General features: G+C 44.6%; 1 protein-coding gene across 1 annotated transcript in view; it reads right to left on the bottom strand.

Moving 5' to 3' along the window:
- Positions 1-24,639, bottom strand: part of pcloa (piccolo presynaptic cytomatrix protein a) — a 385,443-nt gene that overhangs the window by 158,926 nt on the left and 201,878 nt on the right. Inside the window, exon 9 of the mRNA XM_063073096.1 lies at positions 2,471-2,596. Within this exon, the coding sequence (XP_062929166.1) occupies positions 2,471-2,596 (126 nt within the window). The remainder of the gene's footprint in view (positions 1-2,470; positions 2,597-24,639) is intronic.

Below are 24,639 nucleotides of genomic sequence, written 5' to 3'. Positions count from 1 at the left end.
TGCATTCAAGGACATATATGCAGAAAGGTGCTCATGGACTGTTCGTCCCACTCCCGTCAGAGAGGATGCTAAGTAGCATCCGTGCCAGGACCACCAGACTCAAAAACAGTTACTTTCCCCAAGCCGTAAGGCTGATGAACTCTTCCACCCACTAACCCACCCCTCCACACCCCCAACTACCACTACTTTACCATTTTCTGCCAGTCATATTACGTACAGACACTCCTGTGCCTAGCAGCATCTTATGGACATACAATCAATCGATGTACACGATATAAGCAATCTTAAGGATTTATATTTATTGTGTTTTTAATTGCAGTGTTCTTTATTTTATTGTGCATCTTTGTGCTGCATCAGATCTGGAGTAACAATTATTTTGTTCTGATTTCACATGTGGAATGGAAATCACATTAAGTAATCGAATCTTGAATCTAAAGGGGACCTTTTCTGGTTGACTGCCAGTGACCAATGGTGTTCTGCAAGGGGCGGCTGTTGGGCCCACTTCTCTTCATGTCACATGTCAATAATTTGGATGACAAGATCAATGGGCTTGTGGCCAAGTTTGTGGAAGGTACGAAGATAGGTGGAGGGGTAGGCAGTGTTAAGGAAGCGGGGGTGTCTACAGAAGGGCTTTGATAGACTAGGAGGATGGAAGTTGGGAAGTGTCTGGTCACGCACTCAGTAGAAGGAATAAAGACTTGCCACGCACAAAGCCATGTTGACTATCCCTAATCAATCCCTGTTGATCCAAATACATATATCCAGTCCCTGGCACCTCAGCTGTGGCTGAGGATATTTAACTATCTCTGCTAGCGTCCCTGCAAATTCTGCATTAGCCTCCCACAGGGTCTGAGTGAACACCTTGTTCCAGAGGAAAATTTTGTTTCTTGTTATTCATTTGTTCTTAACGTATCTGTAGAAGCCCTTAGGATTCTCCTTCACCTTGTCTTCTAGAGCAACCTCATGCCTTCTTTCAGTCCTTCTTTCTTAAGTGCTCTCTTGCATTTCTTATACTCCTCAAGTACCTCACATCTTCCTACCTGCCTACAGCTGCTATGCACCTCCTTTTTTCTCTTAAACAGGGCCACAATATATCTCGAAAACCAAGGTTCCCCTAAACCTTGTCCTTGCCTTTTACTCTGACGGGCTTTGTACTCTCAACATCTCACGTCTGAACGCCACCCACTTTCCAAGTACACCTTTGCCAGAAAACAGCCTGTCTGAATCCACACTTGCCAGATCCTTTCTGATACCATCAAAATTGGACTTTCCTTAATTTAGAATCTCAACTTGAGGACCAGACCTATCCTTTTCCATAATTACCTTGAAACTAATGATCACTAGATGCAAAATGCTCCCCTACACATAATTGCCCGTCTCACCTGCTGTGTCACATACTCCAATAGGAGATCCAGTATTGTTACCTCTCGTGAGATGTCCTTTTAGAATGGAGATGAGGAGGAATTTCTTCAGCCAGAGCCTGTTGAATAAGTGGCATTTAATGCCACAGATGGCTTTGGTGACCAAGTCGTTAGTCATTTAAAGTGGAAGTTGATAGATTCTTGATTAGTAAGGGTGTCAAAGGTTATGGGTGGAAGGCAGGAGAATGGGATTGAGATGAATAATAAATCTGCCATGATGGAATGGCGGAGCAGACTCAATAGGTCAAATGGCCTAATTGTGCTCCCATGCATTTATGGAGCAACATTAGGGTTGGGGTTATGGCCTTATATCTCCTATGGTCTCCTATGTTTTATGGTCTTATTTTACTTATTTTACAGAGGACTTTTTCAATGGTTTTTATATGTGGTTTTTCTAAATTGTTGCTGTTGTTGTTCAGTAATTAAGTTGAGTCCAACTCTTCATGACCTCTTGGACCATAGGGTCCATAGGGTTTTCATGGCAAGATATGGAAGTCGATTGCCAGGCCTTTCTTCTGTGCAGACCCTGCTGCTGCCCGACTGGATCTGAACTCAGGACCTTCTGCCTTGAGATCCAGTGCTGATGCCACTACACCACCAGCCGGCCATATTCTAAACTGCCTTTTTTTAGTAACCTTGTTGTAGATTCATAACTGTAGCGAAGAAGATATTTTCTCCAATGCTGGTTCCTTAAGAGTAATCCTGTTGCACCCTCTCTTCCTGACAGCCCTGACAATCACTTTATTTATAGAGTTGATCTAGTTCCCTTAATGATCTAATTGACTCTATTGTCACTACCCATGAGACAAAGTGCAGATATTTCCTGGATCAAGCATCACGGGGAAACATCTGCCTCTTGAGGGGATAATAACCTAGGAAGTGATGCCAAGGGCAGGTTCAATGTATCAACACCAAAGGATGATAAACCAGAAACTAAATGTATTACTTCAGGGACTTTGCCATAAAAAGGAAAATCAATGAATTGGTATGATATTTATCAAATCATGACTTATTAAATTAAAAATTCCCAACGTGAAGAATCCACTTACCTTCTGTGAGTTTGCCTGTTTGCTCTGCAGCCCCCCCAGGGGTGACCTTGGCAATGTAGGCACCAATTTCTCCATTTCTTCCTGGAATTTCTTTTCCACCAATAATCCTGATTCCTAATCCATTTCCTGGTAACAAGAAATAAATATTAACAATGGGAAGTAATAAATATCTGGAATATTTCCAAGATATTTCTACGCAAAATTCCTGTTAGCATGGCTGTTTGATCACTTTGCACATCTCAACCCTGCAATTCCAAATTCCACGAGATCTCTGGAGCACTACATGTGGTAAAAGCCACTGAAACATCTCAATTCTTTATGTACACGATATTAACCAAATGGCAGAATATTTAGCTCAAGGTAGGAAGGTCTTTCAGGTGAAAAATAAAAGCACGCGAAGGTGGGGAAGAAAACAATGTGTTAAGCTTAATTTCACAAAAGCTGCACAGGCAAAATTGTGCTCCTATTTCAAAAATCATATGCAAAGAATCCAAGCATTGTTTGGGGATGATTCTTCAGCTTCTGTTGGGGATGAAGGAGGCAACTGGTATCTTAAGAAGGAAGACTGATCAAGCTGTACTAATGTAGAGGGAAAATGGAGTCAGAGTCAGGGCTGAGGAATTACAGTGGACAAAGTTCTATAGCAGACAGAATTAAGAGAGTTAAAATTGATAATGAGATAGTCAGCACAGGCATTGTGGGCCAAAGGGTCACAATGTGCTATATTGTTCTATGAATGTGCTTTGAAAGGCTGCAATATTCCATAAGACCATCTGACACAGGAGAAGAATTAGGCATTTCAGCCTATCCATTTTGGTCTGCCATTCCATCGTGGCTGATTTATTATCCCTCTCAACCCTATTTTCCTGCCTTCTCCCCGTAACCTTTGGTGCCCTGATTAATCAACCTTCACCTTAAATATACCCAATGATTTGGCCTCCACGGCCGTCTGTGACAATAAATTCTGCAGAAGAAAGGAAATTATAGGTCAGTTAGCTTGACTTCAGAGGTTGGAAAGATGTTAGAGTCTATTATTAAGAATGAGGTTGAGGGTAATTGGAGGCTTACGACAAAATAGGCTAGAGTTAGCATGGTTTCCTTAATGGGAAACCTTGCCTGACAAATCTGTTGGAATTCTTTGAGGAAATACCGAGCAGGATAGACAAAGGAGAATTGGTGGAAGTTGCGTACTTGGATTTTCAGAAGGCCTTTGACAAGGTGCCGAACAGGAGACTGCTCGGCATGATACGAGCCCGGGGTATTACAGGAAAGATACCGACATGGACAGAGCATTGGCTGATTGGCAGGCGGCAAAGAGTGGGAATTAAAATGAGCCTTTTCTGGTTGGCTGCCGGTGACTAGTGGTATTCCAAAGGGGTTGGTGTTGATACTGCTTCTTTTTACGTTATATGTCAATGACCTAGATAACAGAATTGATGGCTTTGTGGCCAATTTTGCATGTGATACGAAGATAGGTGGAGAGGCAGGTAATGTTGAGGAAGCAGGGGGGTTCAGAGGGACAGAGACAAGTTAGGAGAATAGGCAAAGAAATGTCAGATGGAATACAATATCAGGAAGTATATGGTCGATCACTTTGGTAGAAGGAATAAGAGAGTAGACTATTTTCTAAATGGAGAAAATTCAAAAATCCAAGGTACAAAGGGACTTGGGAGTTCTCATTCAGGATTTCCTCAAGGTCAATTTGCAGGTTGAGTCTGTGGTGAGGAAGGCAAATGCAATGTTAGTATTCATTTAGAAAGGTCTAGAATATAAAAGCAAGGATGTAATGCTGAGACTTTATAAGGCACTGGTGAGACCTCACTTCATGTATTGTGCGAAGTTTTGGACCCCTTATCTAAGAAAGGATGAGCTGACATTGGAAGGGTTCAGAGGAGGTTCGTGGAAATAATTCCAGGAGTGAAGGGGTTATCATATGAGGAGTGATTGATGGCTCTGGGCCTGTCCTCACTGGAATTTAGAGGAATGAGAGGGAATCTCTGAAAGGTCAAAGTGGAGTGGGTGTGGAGGGGATGTTTCCTACAGTGGGGGAGGACCAGAGGGCATGGACTCAGAATAGAGGGATGTCCATTTACAATAGAGAAGATGAGGATTTTCTTGAGCTAGAGGATGGTGAGTCTGCGGAACTTGTTGCCACAGGCAGCTATCGAAGTCAGGTCATTGGGTGTGTTTAAGGCAGAGATTGATAGTTTCTTGATTAATCAGGGCAGGAAAGGTTACGAGGAGAAAGCAGGAGAATGGGGTTAAGAGGAAAATGGATCAGCTATGATATAATGGTGGAGCAGACTTGATGGGCGAAATGGCCTAAACCTTTTCCTACGTCTTATGGTCTTATATTCTCTCTCCAGGACCTCCTCCCTCGTCCAATGTTTGTCACTGCTACCAATATGTACCTCGACTTCCAGCTATTCGCTCTCCCCCGTTAGAATACTGTGGATCTGGTCCAAGGCATCTCAGACCCTGGCACTTGGCAAGCAACATACCACCGGGATGTCTCTTTGACATCCACAGAACCTGCTGTCTGCTCCTCCGATTATGGAATCCCCAATGGCAGCTGCACTCCTCTTCTCCACTGTCCCTTCTGAGCCTCATAGACAGACTCGGTGCCAGAGATCAGGCTGCTGTGGTGCCCCCCGCCCCCCCGGTAGGTCAACAGGATCCAAAGTGACACACTTACTACTGAGGGGGGCGGCTGCAGGGTTACTCTGCACCGGCTGCCTATTGCCTTCCCCTCTGCTGACAGTCACCTAGGTACATGCCTCCTGTAACCTCGAAGTGGCTACCTCCTCATAGCTCTTGTCTTTCACCTCCTCAGTTTTCCATATGTGTCTAAGGTCATCCAGCTGCAGTTCCTGTTCCGTAACATGGTTTCTAAGGAGCTGCAGCTCAATGCATTTCATGCAGATATCATTACCAGGGAGACTGGAGCTCCCCGAAAGTTCCCACATCTCACATAAGGAACATACCACTAACTCTGGACTTAATCTCAGGGCACCAGCTATGTACTCACAGAAAAAAACACTTACTAGAAACTTACTTAGAACCTGTGCCTCTGCTTGTCCAAGCCCGTTTTCACCTAAGCATGTTGAGCCAACGCCTGGCCACTCTAACATTGCCCTCTCTCACAGCAGCCGCTCCACTGACATCCCACCTGTTTTTATTGGCTCTGACAAGTGCCTGATTGCTGCCCGCCGAAAAGTCCCGGAAGCACCTGGGCTCCTTTTAAACCTCGCACTGCGTCACCAATGAATGATCTCTTGCGCTAATTGCCGCCTGCTGAGCCCATTCCCAGAAGGACGATGGGCTACCCCTTTAGTTTACGCTGGGCCACGCAGGAAGGTAGGGACAGACTGGACGGAGTGGAAATGGGCTGGTGTGATGGTCAACAGGCAATGGTAAACATTTAAAAACAAATAAAGAATCTACCACTTAGATATTCATTTCTGGTGCAATAATGAAAAAAGGAAGCACAATCCAGCTATGGCTAAGAGGGGAAACTAAAGATAGTATTTTGTCCAAAGAGGGGTCATATACTAGAAAAAGAATCAAGCCTTATGATCGGGAGCAATTTTATATTCAGCAATAATGGACCATGTGATTGAAAACTTAAACAGAGTACGACAGTCAACTCACAAGGAACATACAAGTGACTGGAAAAGCTTCTCACAGTGATAGTCCTTTTCAGCCGAGCTCATGGTAATGTCAATCTATGCTAATCCTGATTACCAGCACTTGGTCTGTAGCTTTCTCTGCCTAGAAATGTTGTGAGAGTAACACACCCAAAATTCTGGAGGAACTCAGCAGGCCAGGCCAGAAATGTCCACCGTACCCTTTTCCCAGATCCTGCCTGGCCTGCTGAGTTCCTCCAGCATGTTGTGTGTGTTGCTCGGATTTCCAGCATCTGCAGATTTTCTCTTGTTAATGTCGTGAGAGTCTCTGCCTTCATCACCCTCTCAGCGATTATGTTGCAAACCTCAATCTCCCTCCTGCCTTCTGGAAAAAGGCACCGAAGCATTCGGGCTCTCACGACCAGACTATGTAACAGTTTCTTCCCCCAAGCCATCAGACTCCTCAATACCCAGAGCCTGGACTGACACCAACCTACTATACCCTCAACAGTGCCTACTGTCTTGTTTATTATTTATTGTAGTGCCTGCACTGTCTGTAGTCTAGTGTAGTTTTTGTGTTTTTTCTTACGTAGTTCAGTGCAGTTTTTGTATTGTTTCATGTAGCACCATGGTCCTGGAAAACGTTGTCTCATTTTTACTATGTTCTGTACCAGCAGTTACGGTTGAAATGACAATAAAAGTGACTTGACTTGACTTCTGCATAAAACAACTCTTCTTTTTAGTCTACACATCATTCTCCTAACATTAAATCCATGGCCTCTGTTTACAGACACTTCTACTGTGGGGAGAAGTTTACTACTGCCAACCCTAACTGGCTTCCTCATGATCGTGCATAAATCTTACATGATGTATAAAGATGGTTCTCCGTCAACCATCTATGTTAAAAGAAAACAAACACAGTGTATCTGCCTCCTCCTTACTGATACACTCTGCCCCATCAACATCCTGGTGAAACTCCTTTCCCTGTACTTTCCAGAGCAGCCACACCTTTCCTTACTGTTCTGATCAAAACTGCACACAATATCCCAGACGTGGCCTCACCAATGTCTTACAAAGTTATATCAAAACTTCTCTACTCTTACATGGTATGCCATGGCTAATGAAGGCTAGCATCCTATATACCTTCTTCACGTCTCCGTCTGCTTGTCCTGCCACCTCTAGGGATCTCTGGACTAACATTGCAGAAATAGAGCACTGAATTAGATTATCCATGATTTTAATAAGACCATAAGGCATAAGACATAGGACAGAAATTGGCCATTCAGCCCATCAGTCCTGCTCTCCCATTCCATCATAGCTTATTATCGCTCTCAATCCCATTCCCCTGCCTTCTCCCCGCGATTTGGCCGGCGTCGGATAGGTCTCCCCACAATAGACCCCCGCGGCGGACAAACGACGTCTCAGGTCATAGCGGACACAGCAGGATAGTATTTGAAGATAGATATAAAAAGATATATTATATGCCCGACCAATAATTGTATGTATTACTAGCTGCGCTTCATGAAAATATTGAATTATAATATTATGTTATGAAATATTGGATTATAAATTTATCATCTCTGATGCCCTTACTAATCAAGTACCTATGAACCTCAACCTTAGAATTGCCCAATGACTTGGTCTCCAAGCTGATTCAGCACAACAATGCATTGGGGTAGTACAAGATAAAACTGCAACAAAATGGACAATAAAATGTAACAGGTACTGAGAAAGTGCTGTGCAGTTAGACAATAGGATTGTGAGGTCAAAAGACTATTTTGTTTTCTATATGGACTTCAGTAAGGCCTTTGACAAGGTTCCACACAGAAGGTTAGTTAGGAAGGTTCAATCGTTAGGCATTAATATCGAAGTAGTGAAATGGATTCAGCAGTGGCTGGATGGGAGACGCCAGAGAGTAGTAGTGGATAACTGTGTGTCAGATTGGAGGACGGTGTGTAGCGGTGTGCCTCAGGGATCTGTACTGGGTCCAGTGTTGTTTGTCATATATATTAATGATCTAGATGATGGGGTGGTAAATTGGATTAGTAAGTATGCAGATGATACTAAGATAGGTGGTGTTGTGGATGATGAGGTAGGTTTTCAAAACTTGCAGAGAGATTTAGGCCAGTTAGAAGAGTGGGCTGAAAGATGGCAGATGGAGTTTAATGCTGATAAATGTGAGGTGCTACATTTTGGTAGAACGAATCAAAATAGGACATACATGGTAAATGGTAGAGCATTAAAGAATGCTGTAGAACAGAGGGATCTAGGAATAATGGTGCATAGTTCCCTCAAGATGGAATCTCATGTGGATAGAGTGGTGAAGAAAGCTTTTGGTTTGCTGGCCTTTATTAATCAGAGCATTGAGTATAGGAGTTGGGATGTAATGTTGAATTTGTATAAGGCATTGGTAAGGCCAAATCTGGAGTACTGTGTACAGTTCCGGTCACCGAATTATAGGAAGGATGTCAATAAAATTGAGAGAGTACAGAGGAGGTTTACTAAAATGTGGCCTGGGTTTCATCTCCTAAGTTACAGAGAAAGGTTGAACAAGTTAGGTCTGTATTCTTTGGAGCGTGGAAGGTTGAGGGGAGACTTGATAGAGATGTTTAAAATTATGAGGGGGATTGATAGAGTTGACGTGGTTAGACTTTTTCCATTGAGAGTGGGGGAGATTCAAACAAGAGGACATGGGTTGAGAATTAGAGGACAAAAGTTTAGGGGTATCATGAGGGGGCACTTCTTTACTCAGAGAGTGGTAGCTGTGTGGAATGAGCTTCCAGCAGAAGTGGTTGAGGCAGGTTCTATGTTGTCATTTAAAGTTAAATTGGATAGATATATGGACGGGAAAGGAATGAAGAGTTATGGGCTGAGTGCAGGTCGGTGGGAATAGGATAGGGTAAGAGTTCGGCATGGACTAGAAGGGCCGAGATGGCCTGTTTCTATGCTGTAATTGTTATATGGTTATATGTAGTACTTGAGAACCATTCAATAGTCTTATGACAGCAGGATAGAAACTGTTCTTGAGTCTGTTGGTACATGCTTATAGGCTTTTGTATTCTTTGCCTGATGGGAGGGGTGAGAATGTTCGGGGTTATGCTGGCTGCTTTCCTAAGGTCCAATGTAGAGAAAATTAAAGAGATAAATTATTATCAAGGAAGGCAACCACATCTGGAGAGAGACAGTAAATAAATGAAGGGAAGTGATTGTTAGAGATGGAAGAGTGGCCATGAGACTCCCAAACACTATGCCCATTCCTGTTTCCATTTGGAGGGGCTGTCATTGCGATAGGACACCACCAGGTGGGAGTGTTGTCCATGGGGGGAAGGGGGCACCTGTTTTAATGGTGGCAGTGTAGACGTTTGTTGTAGGTTACAGCGGGACATTACAGGTTTGTGAGCTGGGCTGAGAAGTAGCAAATTAACAAATTTCACAACATATGCTGGTGATATTAATCCTGATTCTGAACAGAGGTCAGTCCAGAAAAATGTGAAGTGATATTCAGATTCCACAAGATGAGAAGAGGCACAGAACAAGTGAACAGCCAGAAACAGTTTCCCAGGGTGGAAATGGCTAATGTGAAGGGGCATAATTTTAAGGTGATTAGAGGAGAGTAGAGAGGGGATGTCAGAGGTTAGTTCTTTACACAGAGAGTGGTGACTGTGTGGAACATCCTATCAGGGGATGGAGGTAGAGGCAGATACATTAGGGGCGTTTAAGAAGCTCTTAGATAGGCACATGGATGATAGAAAAATGGAAGACTATGTAGGAGGGAAGGGTTAGACTGAGTGGGTTAAAGGATCAGCACGATTTTGTGGGCTGAAGGGCCTGAACTGTGCCCTAATATTCAATATTCTATGTTGTCATGGAAGGTTCGAACTTGAAGACAGAATAATATCAGGTCTCAGGCACTGAGCCTGTCTCTGTGGCTGAGAAGGGAAGGGATGGGGGAGGTGAGGAATGCAATAGAGATAGAGGAGCAGATAGGAGATTCTGTGGATGTGAAAGGGACAACGGGATGACATGATACCCCTCCGGTGCCAAGGTCAGAGATGTCTCCGATCGAATCCATAGCATTTTAATGCGGGAGGATGAGCAGCCAGAAGTCGTTGTAGATACTGGGACCAACAGCATGGGTAGTCATAGTCATACTTTATTGATCCTGGGGGAAATTGGTTTTCATTACAGTTGCACCATAAATAATTAAGTAGTAATAAAAGCATAAATAATTAAATAGTAATATGTAAATTATGCGAGGAAATAAGTCCAGGACCAGCCTATTGACTCAGGGTGTCTGACCCTCCAAGGGAGGAGTTGTAAAGTTTGATGGCCACAGGCAGGAATGACTTCCTATGACGCTCTGTGCTGCATCTCGGTGGAATGAGTCTCTGGCTGAATGTACTCCTGTGCCCACCCAGTACGTTATGTAGTGGATGGGAGACATTGTCCAAGATGGCATACAACTTGGACAGCAGTAAGAAAAGGGATTATGAGGTCCTGAGGAGAAAATATCGGGATTAGGTAGAAATTTCGGGATCATTGAGATCTCCTCTGGGGAATGTATGACCTGTACAAAAAGGATGGGTTACACCTGAACTTGAGGGGCATTAATATCCTTGTGGATAAGGTTTGCTAGGGCTGTGGGGGGGGGGGGTTTAAACTAATTTGTCAGGGGGCTGGGAAATGGAATGATAGGGTAGAGGATGGGGCGGTTGGTATACAAGTAGATGCAGTGTGTAGTGAGACTATGGGAAGGACAAGCAGTTGATAGGGCAAAACTGCAATCAGAGTGTTGAGTTGAGGTGCATCTTTAAACTAAATAACTGGTTCAACATTTCAACAGTTTGGAAGCGTGTGGATAAAGGAAAAGGTAAGGTAAATCTGGTCCTTTTTTTTGACGGCTCTGTGTGGTAAGTGTTGGTGCTAAAGCCCTACCAAAGGTCGGGAGAAAGAGAGTAAAGAAGAAACAGCTTTGGGTTAGTCCGGTCTTTCTCTGCTCCACAGGTATGGTAAGTATATGCATCAGAGGCCGAAATACAGCTGCAAATTAAAGGAATGTGGAGCAGCCATTGCTGGAGTGGCCATTGTGTGAGTGGGCCAGTGTTAGAGTGGGAAGGCTCTGGTGAGAGCAGGCAGAGGCACAGATAAGAAGAGATAAAGCTTTCTTTTCCTGTTGACTATAAAGTTTCTTTTTAGTACAGTGTAGTCAGGATGGAATGCTACTCCTGTCAGATGCAGGAATTCAGGATAACTGGCTGCTTTCCTGCAAGAAGTGCACCCAGCTTCAGCTCCTGACTGACCAAGTTGAGGAGTTGAAGCTGGAGTTGGACGTTACAGATGAGACCTTTGGAGAGGTGGTCACACCCAGAAGTCAGGCTTCAGACAGTGGACGGGTGACCACCAAGAGAGGTAAGGGAAGGGGAGTATGCAGTCAGAGCAGGGTTCCCCTGTGGCCATTCTGCTCAGCAACAAGTATACCCCTTTGGACACTGCTGGGGGGGAGAGGGGATGACCAGTCAGGGCACAGCAGCAGCGGCCGGGCTAGCGGCACTGTGGTAGACTCTGGAGCTCAGCAGGGAAGGGTAAAGTCAGGCAGTGCAGCAGTGGTAGGGGACTCGATAGTTATGGGGACAGACAGGAGATTCTGTGGCTACAAAAGAGACACCCAGGAGGATGTGTTGTATTCAGGGTGCCAGGGACCAGGACGCCTCAGAACGGCTGCTGAAAACCCTTAAGAAGGAGAGTGAACACCCAAGGGTTGTGGTGCACATTGGCACCAATGACATGGACAGAAAATGGAAAGAGGGTTCAGGAAGAAAGGAACGAGACTGAAGAGAAGTACCTCCAAGGGAGTAATCTCTGGTTTACTCCTAGTGCCAGGGGCTAGTGTAGGTAGGAATGGGATGATAGCACAAATGAATGAGTAGCTGAGGAGATGGTGAGGGGGCAGGGTTTCAAGTTGTTGGATCATTGGAACCTTTTCAGGGTGGGGGGAGTGACCTGCACAAGAGGGATGGGATGCCCCTGAACTGCAGGGGAACCGATGTCCTGGCCAGGAGCTTTAACAATGCTACTCAGGAGAGTTCAATCTAGTTTTGTAGGGGTTTAGAACCAGGGCACCAGGTCATTAAGTGAATGATTGGACTGAAAGGTAGATGTCAGAGAAATTATTGAAAGGTAAAATTGAAATAACAGGTACGATGGGTTGGATGGATTGACGTGTGTGTATTTTAATGATAGGAGTATTATGGGTAAGGGTGATGAACTTAGAGCATGGATCAGTATGTGGTACTACGATGTTGTGGCCATTACTGAAACCTGGTTGAGAGAGGAGCAGGAATGAGTGATTAATATACCAGGATTTTAAAGTTGTAGAAAAGGAGGGAGTTGCAATACTAATCAGGGACAATATCACAGATGCACTCAGGGGAGACATAATGGAAGGTTCAGACACTGAGTCCATTTGGATGGAACTCAAGAATAGGAAAGGTGCAATCACACTGATGGGACGGTACTATAGACCCCCCCCCCACCCCAATAGCCACCGGGACATTGAGGAACAGATATGTAAACAGATTAAGGAAATATGTAAAAATAATAGGGTTGTTGTCATGAGGGATTTCAACTTCCCTAATATAAACTGGTACCTTCTTAGTGCAAGGGGTTTAGATGAGGCAGAATGTGTTAAGTGTATTCAGGAGGGTTTCTTAAATCAATATGTAGGTGGTACAACGAGAGGAGGGGCTGTACTAGACCTGGTGTTGGGTAATGAGCCTGGCTGGGTGACTGACCTTTCAGTGGGTGAACAGTTAGGGAACAGTGCAGGATAGCTATAGATAAGGATAGGTATGGTCCTTGCAGGAGAATCGTAAGTTGGAGTAGGGCAAATTATGAGGGCGCTAGGCTGGAACTAAGAAGAGTCAATTAGGAACACCTTTTTTCTGGCAAGTCCACATCAGACATGTGGAGGGTGTTTAAAGATCATTTTCAGAGTAGAGGAAAGGTATGTTCCTGTCAGAAGGAAGGACAATGATAGAGAACCTTGGATATACAGAGAGGTGATGTTTTGAGTCAAGAAGAAGAAGGGAGAATATGTAAAGCTCTGGAAATTTGGATCAAATGAAACACATGAGGAGTATAGAGAAGCTGGAAAAGAACTAAAGAAGGGAATTAGTAATGCCAGGAGGGGCCATAAAATTCATTGGCAAGTAGGACTAAGGTGAATCCCAAGGCATTCTGTACATACTGTACATCAAGAGCAAGAGAATAACTAGGGAGAGGGTGGAACTGATCAAGCACAAAGGGGAGAACATTTGCTTGGATGTGGAAATGTGAGTGAGTTACTTAATAAGTACTTTGCTTCAGTATTTACCATGGAAAAGGACATGAAGGATCAGGCGATCAGTGCTAAGTGCATAACTATATTAGGGTGTTTGAAGGTCAAGGAGGAGGAAGTGTTGGATTTCCTAATGAGTATTAAGGTGGATAAGTCCCCAGGGCCTGATGGATTTACCCCAGGTTACTGAGGGCGGCAAGAGATGAGATTGCTAGGACCTTGACCAGTATCTTCATGTCTTCTCTATCCACAGGCAAGGTCCTGGAGGACTGGTGAGTGGCTAATGTCGCACCTCTAGTTAAGAGGAGAACAAAGGAAAATCCTGGGAACTATAGACTGGTGAGATGTCACATCAAATGTAGGGAAATTGTTGGAGGAAGTCCTTAGGAATGGGATATATGGAAATCCATGGCCTAGTTAGGGAGAGCGAACATGGCTTTGTGTGGGGCAGGTCATGTCTTGGCAATTTGATAGAGGTTTTTGACAAGGTGGCAAGAGAGACTGCTGAAGGTAGAGCAGTGGATGTTGTCTACAAGGACTTCAGTAAGGTGCATGATGATGTCCCTCATGGGAGGCTGATCCAGAAGATTAAGATGCATGGGGCCTGCAACAAAATGGCTGTTTGAATTCAGGGCTGGCTTGCGCATAGAAGACAGAGGGTAGTGGTTGAAGGGACTTATTTGAGCTGGAGGTGTGTAATTAGTGGCACTCACAACGCGCTGAAGGAACTCTGCAGGTCGGGCAGCATCCGTGGAAACGATCAGTCGACGTTTCGGGCCGGAACCCTTCGTCAGGACCCTCCAGCTTGCTGTGAGTGTTGCTTTGACCCCAGCATCTGCAGATCATTTTGTGTTTCTGTAATTAGTGGTGTTCCACAGGGATCTGTGCTGAGACCTCTGCTGTTTTGTGATATACGTAAATGACCTGGATGAAAATGTAGGTGGGTGGGTTAGTAAGTTTGCAGATGATATCAAGATTGGTGGAGTTGTGGATAGTGTAGAAGACTGGTAAAAAAATACAGCATGATATAGATCAGTTGTAGATATGGGCAGAGAAATGGTGGATAGAGCTTAACCTAGAAAAATATTGCACCTTGGTCGGGCAAATGCAAGGAGACAGAACTCTGTTATGGGCAAGATCCCTAACAGTGTTGCTGAGCAGAGAGATCTTGGTGTCCAAGTTCACATCTCCTTGAAAGTGGCTACTCAGGTTGATAGGGTGGTTAAGAAGACTTATGGCTCTTATTAATCGAGGCATTGAGTTCAAAAGTCAGGAGGTCATGTTGCAGCTTTATAAAACTGTGGATAATCCACATCTGGAGTATGACATACAGTTGTGGCCACTCTGCTAAAGGAAGGATGTTGAGGCTTTGGAGAGGGTGCAGAAAGGGTTTACAGGATGCTGCCTGGTTTAGAGGGCGTGTGCTATCGTGAGAGGCTGGATAAACTCTGGTTGTCTTCTCTGGAGTGGGAGGCCGAGGTAGAGGTTTATAAAATTATGGGAGGTACAGACAGAGTGGACAGGAACGTGAAGGGTAAGTGGTGGATGCCTGGAATGAGCTGCCTGGTTTGGTGGCAGAGGCAAATACATTAGAGACTTTTAGGAGACGTTTGGATAGGCACATGGATGTAAGGAGGATGGAGGGATATGGACATGATGTAGGTAGGAGGGATTAGTTTTTGGGTATTTTTTTAAATTCACTTTATCGCTGGTCTGGCATGACATTGTGGGTCAAAGGGTCTGTTCTGTGCTGTGCTGTTCTATGAGAGTGCAGGGGAGAATACACCAGTCTCAGAATAAAAAACACACCAAATGTTTCAGAAGGGACTGAAAGTGTTATATTTGAGTTCACACAGTATACAGAGTAAAGTAGATGACCTTGTAGCACAGTTAGAGATGGGCAGGTATGATGTTTTAGGCATCACTGAGTCACAGTTGGAAGCTTAACATCCAAGGATACATGTTGCATTGAAAAATCAGGCAGATAGGCAGAGAAGGTCATAGAAGTCATACAGGTCCTTCAGCCCATCTAGTCTGTGCTGAACTATTAATCTGCCTAGTCCAATTGACCAGCATCCAGACCATAGCCCTCTGTACCCCTCCCATCCATGTACCTATCCAAGTCTTTCTCAAATACTGAAATCGACCCTGCATCCACCACCTGTGCCAGAAGCTCACGCCACACTCTCACCACCCTCTGAGTGAAGACATTCCTCCTCATGTCACCTTTCATCCTTAATCCATGACCTCTAGTTCTAGTCTCACTCAACCTCAGTGGAAAAATCCTGCTTGCATTTTCTTTATCTACACCCCTCATCGTTTTGTAAACGTCGATCAAATTCTCCTGCACTCCAGGGAATAAAATCCTCACCTATTCACTTTTCCCTGTAACTCAGGTTCTCAAGTCTTGGCAACATCCTTGTAAATTTTCTCTGCACTCTTTCAATCTTATTTATATCTTTCCTGTAGGTAGGCGACCAAAACTGCACACAATACTCCAAATTAGACCTCACCAATGTCCTTATACAACTTCAAAATAACTTCCCAACACCTGTGCTCAATACATTGATTTATGAAGACCAAAGTTTTCTTTACGACTCTATCTCCCTTTGAAGGAACTGTGGACATGTATTCCCAGATCCCTCTGTTCTACCGTACTCCTCAGTGCCCAACCATTCACTGTGTAAGATCTACTCTGGTTGGTCCTCCCAAATTACAGCACCTCACAAGTAGCTGTATAAAACTCCATCTGCTATTTTCAGCCCATTTTTTTCCAGCTGGCCCAGATCCCACTGTGAGCTTTGCTAGACTCTATCACTGTCCACTACACCCCCAGTCTTGGTGTCATCCACCAATTTGCTGATCCAGTTTACTACATTGCCATTCAGATTGTTGATATAATGAGCGGGTAGATAAAACCTTAATATACTGAAGCAGAATGAGGCTAATCGGCCCATCAAGTCTCCACCACCATTCCATCATGGCTGATTTATTTTCCCTCTCAATCCCATTTTCCGCCCTTCTCTCAGTAACCTTTGACACCCCTACTAATCAAGATCCTATCAACCTACGCTCTAAATATACTGAATGACCCCACAGCCGCCTGTGGCAATGAATTCCACAGGTTCACCACCCTCTGGCTAAAGAAACTCCTCATCTCTGTTCTCAATGGACGACCTTCGATTCTGAGGCTGCACCATTTGGTCCTAGACTCAGAACTTCTCACAATACTCGATGTCTAACTTGGCCCTCATTTCCTAGGTTCCAGTGACTTAAACTACCTCTGTTGCGCCAGGGAAAAGTCCAATATTTGATATGATTTCTGTACAAATTTGGCATAGGTACTTAACACTTAAACATAATTTTGGACCATATAATTTTTGCTGATGATATTTCAAACCAAATATATAAAATATTGCAAGAGCAACGCTGACTAATCTGCAAGAAAAAAATTCGCTGTTTCACGAATTGAATTAGCCAGTACAATTGGAAAGGAACCTGTGAATTACCAGTAACAGACTGAAAATGAGAATCAGGAGAGTGATATTGTCAGGAAGTCCCCATGTACCAGGCGCACGAGGTGGAATATTGTTAATTTATTGGGTGCGATTAAATTGGGTCACTGGCTCACTGCATTGAGACTCAGTTATTGGAGATTACCCAAGCAATTAACCTACTGAAAATGTATCACTACGTTCTCCTTGCCAGAGCGTGGATCTAGATGGCCACGTCCAAGCTCTGTGGGTGCAAGCACCCTGGAAATGCACAGTGCAGACTGTGGGCAGCTCAAACGCAGGGAGAGCTGTGTGGAGCAGGGATGGTCATTATCAGCTCTGCACCCTGAGGGAGGGCAGGCAGTGGGGCGGGAAGTGAGTGGAGTGGGAATAGGCAGCGCAGTGAGGGAATGAAAGACTTCCACTTCCGCGCTGCTCCCCTGCCTGACCACTGTGAGATTAAGACTGCTGGGATGCGGGAAATCCAGGCACAAGTTCCCCCTCACAGGTGGTGGCGGGTGCATGGAACAAGTGGCAGAAGTGGGTACAATTACTGTGGGTAAAAAGCATTTGGACGGGCACTTGGATAGGATAGTGGAATATGAGGGTAGAGTGGGTAAATGGGACAAGCAAGGGCAGGTATCGTGGTTGTTATGGATGGGCTGGGTACAAGAGCCTGTTGCAGAGTACCCAATAACGGACATGCCCACGTGGTCATTGTCCCTGGCATGGTGAATAGCTCTGTGCCTCAGCGGGTATCAGATAGGGCAATGGTGACAGCAGACTCACGAGTGAGGGGAACAGATAGGAGATCCTGTGGCCACAAAACAGATGCCAGGATGGCATGTTCTCTTGACAGCTATGGTCACGATATCTCTGAGTAGCCGTGAACAGCCAGAGATTGTTGAACACATTGGTACAGAGGACACAGGTAGGACCAAGGGATGAAGTCCTGCGAAATGATAAATAGGGAGTTCGGTAGGACATTGAAATGAAGGATGAGGGTAGTGATCTGGGATTACTCCTGGTACCACGTGCCATGACTATTCTAAATGGTCCTCAGCCCCCTTCTCCACTTGCTGCTCACTCATGAGGATGACCGTAGTCAGGTTTTGCCGTATCTTATTTAACGATGAGACAGAGTAATTCTGAGCTGAGTAACACAGTGTCATGACAACCACCTTTGGCTCAATGTCAGAAAAACAAAAGGGACAGTCAGAAAGTGTGATTGGCGCACCTGCTCCTGCTTACATCAACAGGGTTGAGGTTGAGAGAGTTGAAAGCTTCAAGTTCTTTGGAATAAACATCACCAATGGTCTGTCCTGGTCCAAACTCTAATCTCTCTCTCCCTCTACCTGTGACTGTGGTGCTAGGCACAGCTCAGCCGCACACACCCTATGACCAATATTTTTCACCAATGCCTTTACTTCCTCAGGAGGCTAAGGATATCTGGGAAGTCCCCCATCAGCCCTCACCAATTTTATCAATGTACCATTAAAAACATCCTATCTGGGTACATAATGGCTTGGTGGGACAGAGCAAGTTCAGGGAATCCTAGCTGATGAGCAACAGCGAGGCTCTGGTAACGAAAAAGAAGGAAGTATACATCACTTTTAGGTACCCACTTACAACTAAATCTCTTGATGAATATAAAAAGATTAAGACTAGGCTTAGGAGAAAATCACAAGGGTACAAAAGGGTATGCGATGGATTTTGCAGGCAGGATTAAAGATGAACATAAAGATTCTTCAGTAAAATTAACAGTAAAAGATGACTAGGGAGACAATATCTTCAAGGACCATCAAGGCCACCTATGTGTGGAGCCACAGGAGATGGTTGAGATGATTAATGTCTCCTCAAGTGCCAAAGAAATGGTTCAAAGTTCAAGTTTAATTGTTATTCTACCATACATGAATACCCATGAATACAGCCAAACGAAACCGTGTTACTCTGGGGCCAAGGAGCAAAACAGAGTACTATCAGTCACACACAGCGCATATAAGATATCAGTAAAATACAGTCACACGAAAGAATATAGTCCAAGACTCTGAGTCCACGAGTTCATGAATGTTGCAGAAATCTGCAGTCGAACACAATACAGCTTGTCTTCTGCCAAGCGAACACTGGAGGCAGCACTGACTCCAGCATGGACGCCATGCCACACCACCTGTGCTGAAGTGCACTGACTCTGATAGAAATATCACAACAGTCTGGCCCCTCTCCTGGGCTGCTGTAAATAGGCGACACTGCGACTTGAAGCCTAGTTCTCGCTATGACCAAGGCTACGCAGCTTCACCGCCTTGCTGCCCTGCTGTCCACCAATAAAACAGTGAATTGGAATTAATAATGTCCAACAGGAACAGTGACTGAGATGATCATTCACTGTTAGACTGAGCATTTCCTTCACACACCAACGCCTCTGTAATGTAGACAGCAGCATGAACTGCACCAAGACCAGCTCCTTCCGTTACTCCACCAATGAGCAACTCGCTGATGAGGTAGACCTGCAGTACTTCAAGTTCTTAATGTCCTGCAAGGTCTTGCGATCATAAAAAATGTTTAAAAAGGACAGTAACACCTTTGGTAGACCCTGTAGAAGCCGCTGCAATTGAATGCGCCACCGCCTTATCCAAGATGGAGGAGGAGAAGATGGCGGTGTGATGCAGCACGCAGCGGCCACTCCGGTGGTGATGTCTGTTATCTGTCAAGTAGGGTGCCGTGCACAATCTTGATTTGATGGAGACGGACGTGAGAGCACGGAGGAACGTCTGGTGAAACTTCTGAAATGCCTGCTTCGCTGCTGCTGCTACTGTGTGGTCCAGAATCGCCAGAGGAGAAGGCCCCGAGTCCTCGGCTTTGCTTGTTGCTTGTTGCTCAGCAGCCGGGGCGGGGTCGAAGCGCTCGGCAGAGGATGGTGCTCGGAGAGGCTGTATTGGAGGGGCTGGTCGGAGGCTCGAAGTTTTTGGACGGACTCAGGGTTGGCTGTGGTCGGGTGCTTCCAATGCATCGGCAGTTGTCGGCGCCTGGAGGTTTATGGCAGGGAGAGTTTCTCCCTTTTGTCGCCTGCTATCGGGACTATCGGGAGTCGATTGGAACTTTGAGACGTTTTTTCACAGTGCCCATGGTCTGTTCCTTATCAAATTATGGTATTGCTTTGCACTGCTGTAACTATATGCTATAATTATGTGGTTTTCTCAGTGTTAGTCTTTGGTTTATCCTGTTTTTTTTGTGATATCACTCTGGAGGAACATTGTATCATTTCTTAACGCATGTATGCATTTCTAAATGACAATAAACGAGGACTGAGTGTCCTCATAATCTAATAATCTAATCTTACTGGAAGTAGGGGTAAATAAATGAGGATAGTAAGTAGTGAATTCTCAGGTCTTGTGCATATTATGAGGCAGGATGTATTTGCAGTCTTGAAACTGATTAAGAAGGGGAGGGACTTGGAGGGCTATGGGCTGAACACCGGCAACTGGGACTAGCAAGAAGGATGCTGTGGTTGGTGTGGACCAGTCGAGCTGAACTTGGAGGACCTGTACCGCGCCCAACTCTTTGTTACAGTCATGAAGAAGGCACGCCAGAGGCTATACTTCATTAGGAATTTGAGGAGATTCGGAATGCTATTAATGAGTCTTCCAAATTTCTCTAGTTTAAAAGGTCGGCACAACATTTTGGGCCAAAGGGCCTGTACTGCGCTCTGCTGTTTTATGCTCTATGTACAGCGGGGAGCATTCTGACTGGTTACATCACAGCCTGGTATGGAGCCTCCCATGCAAAGGATCACAAAAGGCAGCAGAACGTCATAAATTCTGCTAGTTCCATCACGGGCATGAAGGATGCATGTTTAACCTACTGCTCTACTCTCTCTACACCCATAACTGTGTGGCTAGGCATAGCTCAAATGCCTTCTGTAAATTTGCCAATGACACAACCATTGTTGGCAGAAATTCAGATGGTGACAAGGAGGCATACAGGAGCAAGACAGTTCAGCTGGTTGAGTGGTGTCACGACAATAACATTGCACTCGGCTTCAGTAAGACCAGGGAATCAATTGTGGACTTCAGGAAGGGGAAGTCGAGGGAATTCACACCTGTCCTTGTTGAGGGATCAGAAGTGGAAAGGGTGAGCAGTTTCAAGTTCCTGGGTGTCAACATCTCTGAAGATCTATCCTGGGGTCAACATATGCAATTACAAAGAAAACACAACAGTGGCTATATTTTGTTAGGAGTTTGAGGAGAATTGATATGTCATCAAAGACACAAATCTCTACAGATTACCTTGGACAGCATTCTAACTGGTTGCATTACCATCTGGTCTGGAAGGATCACTGCACAAGATCTGAAAAAGCTGCAGAAAGTTGTAAGCTCAGCCAACTCCATCATGGGCACCAGCCTCCCCAGCATCCAGAACATCTTCAAAAGGTGTTGTTTCACAAAAGGCAGCACCTATCTACCATTAACTACCATATCCCCATCACCCATCAAGCAGGGGGTACAGGAGCCAGAAGACACACACCCAAAGTTTTAGGTGCTTCTTCCCCACCACCAGCAGATTTCTTAATGGATAATGATCCTAGGTACGTCCCTCACTTTTTATTTCTTTTTCAAATTCAAGTTCAAGTTTAATTATCATTCAACCATACATGAATACGACCAAACAAACCAGTGTTCCTCTGGGCCAAGGTGCAAAGCATATTACCAATGGCACACAGCACACTGCACATAGCACAATGCACAAATAGCACATATGGTTACGATGTCAGAAAATGTACAATCACAAAGAAGAAAAAAATAATATAGCCCAAGTCCTTGAATGGCATGACTGATATTTGATAGTAAGTTGTCCTGGTCTAGCTTGTTCTTCCACCGAGTGAACACTGGAGCGCCGTTCTGTTGGGAGGGGCTAGCCCCCAACCCAATACAGATTTGAGCGTTCCTCACTGAGGCTCTCCCACACCGTGTTGGTATCCCTTCCCCTGGGGAACTGCAACAGGCGACCCTGCAGCGTGGGTCTAGTCCTCACCAGAACTGAGGCAACACAGCTCCCCCACCACCGGTGCTACCAATGAACCAGCGACTGGACTTGCAGTATTCTCCATTACCAATGTCCAACAGGGTCTTGTGATCACAATAAAAACATCCAAGACAGTTACTCGCTCCGTTTGTTGGATCGCCCACCATCTTGGCACAACGGTATGCCACAAGTCCAGGTGACAACGCAACAATGATATCCAATAAGTCCAGCTCCATCACGATCGAACAATTCACTGATGGGATAGTCCTACAGTACTTTATGTTTTTAGTATCCAGCAGTGACTTGTGATCCTTATAAAGATGAGCAAGATGAACAAATACATCCTTGATTGTACCCAGAGTGGCCACTGCATCTGAATATGCTGCCATCTTATCACCATTTTGCTCTCTTTTTGTACAGCTTATAGAATTAAAAAAAATATATATATATGTATGTATACACACACACATTGGGTACCCTGGTAATATAGGGTACCATGGTAGAGTTGTAGTTAGTGTGACTCAATTACAGCTCAGGGCATTCTGGGGTTCAGAGTTCAAATCTGGCCTTGTTGTGTAAGCTGTCTCTCTATGTCCTCCTCCATGGTATGTGTGGGTTTAGCCCAGGTGCTCCAGTTTCCTCCCACAGTCCAAAAGTTCTTGGCTAATTGGGATCTCTTTTGGGGGAGGTATGACCTGTTCAAAAGTGATAGGTTGCACCTGAACTTGAGGGGGAACAATATTCTTGTGTGCAGGTTTGTTAGAGCTGTTGGAGAGGGTTTAAACTAACTCGGCGGGGGGGGGGGTAGGAATCGGAGTGAAGGGACTCAGGATAGGATGGATGGTAAAAGAGTGAAGATAGCGTGCAGTCAGACTGTCAGGAAGGGCAGGCAGGTGATGGGACTTAGTTGCAGCCAACTGGCTGAGTATCAAATCATTAGAGATGCAGACTCAGAAAGGACAGCAAATACGGTACTCAAGGTGTTGTATCTAAATGCGCGTAGTATAAGAAATAAGGTGAATGATCTTGTTGCAATATTACAGATGGCCAGGTATGATGTTGTGGCCATCATTGAATTGTGGCTGAAGGATGGTTGTAGTTTGGAACTGAATGTCCAGGGTTACATATTATATCAGAGGGATAGGAAGGTAGGCAGAGAGGGTGATGTGGCTCTACTGGTAAAGAATGGCATCAAATCAGTGGAAAGATGTGACATGGGATTGGGAGATATTGAATCCTTGTGTGTTGAGTTAAGAAACTTCAAGGGTAAAAGGATGTTGATGGCAGTTATATAGAGGCTTCCCAAGAGTGGCTGGGAGGTAGACCACAGGTTACAACAGGAAATAGAAAAGGTGAGTCAAGAGGGCAATGTTGTGGCAGTTATGGGAGATCTTTACATGCAGGTCAATTGGGAAAATCAGGTTGGTAATGGATCTCAAGAGAGTGAGTTTGTTGAATGCCTACGAGATAGCTTTTTAGAGCAGTTTGTCGTTGAGCCTACTAGGGGATCAGCTAAACTGGATTGGGAGTATGTAATGAACTGGAGGCGATTAGGGAGTTTAAGGTAAAAGAACCCTTAGAAACCGGTGATCACAATATGATTGTGTTCAACTTGAAATTTGATAGGGAGAAAGTAAAGTCTGATGTAGCAGTATTTCAGTGGAGTAAGGGAAATTACAGTAGTATGAGAGAGGAGTTGGCCAAAGTAAATTGGAAGGAGCTGCTGGCAGGGATGTCAGCAGAGCAGCAATGGTGTGAGTTTCTGGGGAAAATGAGCACGGTGCAGGAGATGTGTATTCCAAAAATGAAGAAATACTTGAATGGTAAAATAGTACAACCGTGGCTGACAAGGGAAGTCAAAGATATTGTAAAAGCAAAAGAAAGGGCATACAACAAATCAAAAATTAGTGGGAAGATAGAGGATTGGGAAGTTTTTAAAAACCTACAGACATCAACTAAAAAAATCATTAGAAGGGAAAAGATGAAATATGAAAACAAGCTAGCAAATAATATCAAAGTGAATAATAAAAGCTTTTTCAAGTATGTTAAAAATAAAAAAGAAATGAGAGTGGATATAGGACCGCTAGAAAATGAGGCAGGAGAAATATTAACAGGGGACAAGGAGATGGCTGATGAACTAAATGAGTATTTTGCGTCAGTCTTCACTGTGGAAGACTCTAACAGTATGCCTGATGATGTAGTGTGTGAAGGAAGAGAAGTGTGTGCAGCTACTGTTACAAGACAGAACGTGCTCAAAAAACTGAAAGGTACATTAGTCACCCAGACCAGAAGAACGGCACCCTAGGGTTCTGAAAGAGGTAGCATTAGAGATTGTGGTGGCATTAGAAATGATCTTACAAAAATCATTGGACTCCGGCATGGTACCAGAGGACTGGAAAATTGCAAATGTTACTCCACTCTTTAAGAACGGAGAAAGGCAGCAAAAAGGAAATTATAGACCAGTTAGCCTGATCTCAGTGGTTGGGAAGATGTTAGAGTCAATTGGTAAGGACGAGGTCATGGAGTACTTGGTGACACAGGACAAGATAGTACAAGGTCAGCATGGTTTCCTTCAGGGAAAATCCTGCCTGATGAGCCTGTTGGAATTCTTTGAGGAGATTACAAGTAGGATAGATAAAGGGAATGCAGTGGATGTTATATATTTGGATTTTCAGAAGGCCTTTGACAAGGTGC

The sequence above is a fragment of the Mobula hypostoma genome, chromosome 20 (genome assembly GCF_963921235.1).
Source record: "Mobula hypostoma chromosome 20, sMobHyp1.1, whole genome shotgun sequence".
Lineage (NCBI taxonomy): Eukaryota > Metazoa > Chordata > Chondrichthyes > Myliobatiformes > Myliobatidae > Mobula > Mobula hypostoma.
This window is presented reverse-complemented; position numbering and strand designations above follow the sequence as displayed.